Below are 2041 nucleotides of genomic sequence, written 5' to 3' on the forward strand. Positions count from 1 at the left end.
TCTTGATCCTCCTCCAGACCTAGGAGGCAGAGACATGTGGGCAAGGATCCCCCAAGGCTGCAGGTAGGGGTGAGGCTGGGCGCTGCCCGGCTCCTGGCATCCAGGATCTGGCTCTGGGGACCGCTTGGTGGAGGGTGCAGCTTCTGCAGCCCAAGCCTGCCACCTGGTGGTCACACCGGCACAGGCCTGGCTGTTCTGCCCAGGGTTCACAGAGTGGAAAGGGAGATGACTCCAATGGGACAGGGCCAGATCTGTTGGCCAGGAGGGGGCCAATCCCCATTGGAGCTCCCTCCTGCCTCCCATCAGACTTCAACATCTCAAGCCTCTCTGGTCTGCTGTCCCCAGCACTAACGGAGAGCCTGCTGGTTGCCTTGCCCCCCTGTCACCTCACAGGAGGCAATGCCACACTGACAGTCCGGAGAGCCAATGACAGCAAAGGTCTGCTACCCCTTCCTGCCACCCCTTCCTGCGACACCCCCTGTGCCCCTTTCCCCATTCATGCCTTCCTGTCCACCCCTCTCCTGGGGCACCCGCACTCTAAAAGCTGCCCCTTCTCCTTGGGGCCTCCAGAACCTTGACCCAGCCTTCTCCTCCCCCCACTTCTGCCCAGTGGTAAAGTCCAGTTTTGTGGTGCCTCCGTGCCATGGGCGCAGGGAACTGGTGAGTGTGGTGGACAGTGGTGCTGGCTTCACAGTCACTCGGCTCAGTGCATACCAGGTGACAAACCTCGTGCCAGGAACAAAATACTAGTAGGTACCGGGTCCAGCCTGGGGCGCCTAGGGAAGGGGGTGCAGGAAGAGAAGCTAGTGTGGGGGAGATCTGGTGGGCATGGGGAGAGAGTGAGAGCACAGCAAAAGGGGGTGAAAGCTGGGCCTCTAGTGGAGGAATGCAAACTGGGGAGACACAGCTGTGAGGGCAGATGGCCCAGGCTGGAGTCCCTCTTCCTGTAAGTCCCAGATACTCACTGAGGGTTCTCCACTCTCTCCCAAACCCACCACAAAAGCATTTCCTACCTAGTGAAGAAGGGAACAGCCACTGAGTCTAGCAGAGAGATCCCAATGTCCACACTCCCTCGTAAGTAACACTCCTACCTTCCTTTCCCATCTCAGCGGCCACAAAAGTTTCCCTGGCCATTTCTGCCTCATCCCCAGTCTGGGTTGCCTGTGCCTCCCCGTGCGCCCTCAGGGCCCCTGCTTACCTCTATCCTAGCACAGAGCCTTCGGCATGGCTACTGCACACTCAGCTAAAGGTTCCTTGTGGGCAGGGACTGTGTTCTTAACCTTTCCTCAGCGGCTGACGTAGGAGATGCTTCATAAATGTCTATGTGATGGGTGTTTGGATCCATCAGCTGGTTGGTTGGTTGGTTGATTGGTTGGCTGGCTGGTTGGTTGGGCAGTCTGTTGGCTGGATGAGTGCGAGGCTATGAGACTCAGGCAGGCTAGGGGCCTCTCCCACCCACAGTGGCCTCCCCTCTCCCTCTTTTGACAGGAAGCAACATGGAATCCATTGGGCTGGGCATGGCCCACACAGGGGGCATGGTGGTCATCACAGTGCTGCTCTCCGTCACCATGTTCCTGCTGGTGCTAGGCTTCATCATTGCCCTGGCACTGGGTGCCCACAAGTGAGGAGGTCTGCCCGGAGCAGCAGCTTCTCCAGGAAGCCCAGGGCAGCATCCAGCTCCCCAGCCCACCTGCTCCTAGGCCCCAGGCCTGTGGCTCCCTTGGTGCCCTTGCCTCCTCCTCCTGCCCTCCTCTTCCCCAGAACCCTCTCCTCCCTCTGTCCCTCTCCTTGCCCCCAGTGCCTCACCTTCCAACACTGTTATTCCTTTCACCCTACTCCTGTCAGAGTTGACTTTCTTCCCATTTTACCACTGTAAACACCCCCATTAATAATTCCCCCATCCTTCAGTGAACTAAGTCCCTATAATAAAGGCTGAGGCTGTATCTGCCACGTGTGTTTCCCTTTAGTGGGCTTTACCTTGGCTCAAACCTGCAGGTGCTCCCGGTGTCCTCCCTGTCCCACAGCCTGGAGTTGCTTTTCC

At 58.4% G+C, this 2041-nt stretch overlaps 1 protein-coding gene across 2 annotated transcripts in view; it reads left to right on the forward strand.

Annotated features, from left to right (window-relative positions):
* UPK2 (uroplakin 2) overlaps window positions 1-1950 on the forward strand; it is a 7941-nt gene extending 5991 nt beyond the window's left edge. The window contains exons 2-5 of one of the 2 annotated variants that reach the window (XM_011964903.1): window positions 307-438; window positions 611-749; window positions 1004-1074; window positions 1489-1950. In XM_011964903.1, the coding sequence (XP_011820293.1) occupies window positions 307-438; window positions 611-749; window positions 1004-1074; window positions 1489-1625 (479 nt within the window). In that variant the 3' untranslated portion in view covers window positions 1626-1950. Of the gene's footprint in view, window positions 1-306; window positions 439-610; window positions 750-1003; window positions 1079-1488 lie in introns of both variants that reach the window. The other variant, XM_011964904.1, reaches the window with a different exon arrangement.
* The last annotated feature ends 91 nt before the right edge of the window (window positions 1951-2041 follow it).

The sequence above is a fragment of the Mandrillus leucophaeus genome, unplaced genomic scaffold, assembly GCF_000951045.1.
Source record: "Mandrillus leucophaeus isolate KB7577 unplaced genomic scaffold, Mleu.le_1.0 Scaffold71, whole genome shotgun sequence".
NCBI lineage: Eukaryota > Metazoa > Chordata > Mammalia > Primates > Cercopithecidae > Mandrillus > Mandrillus leucophaeus.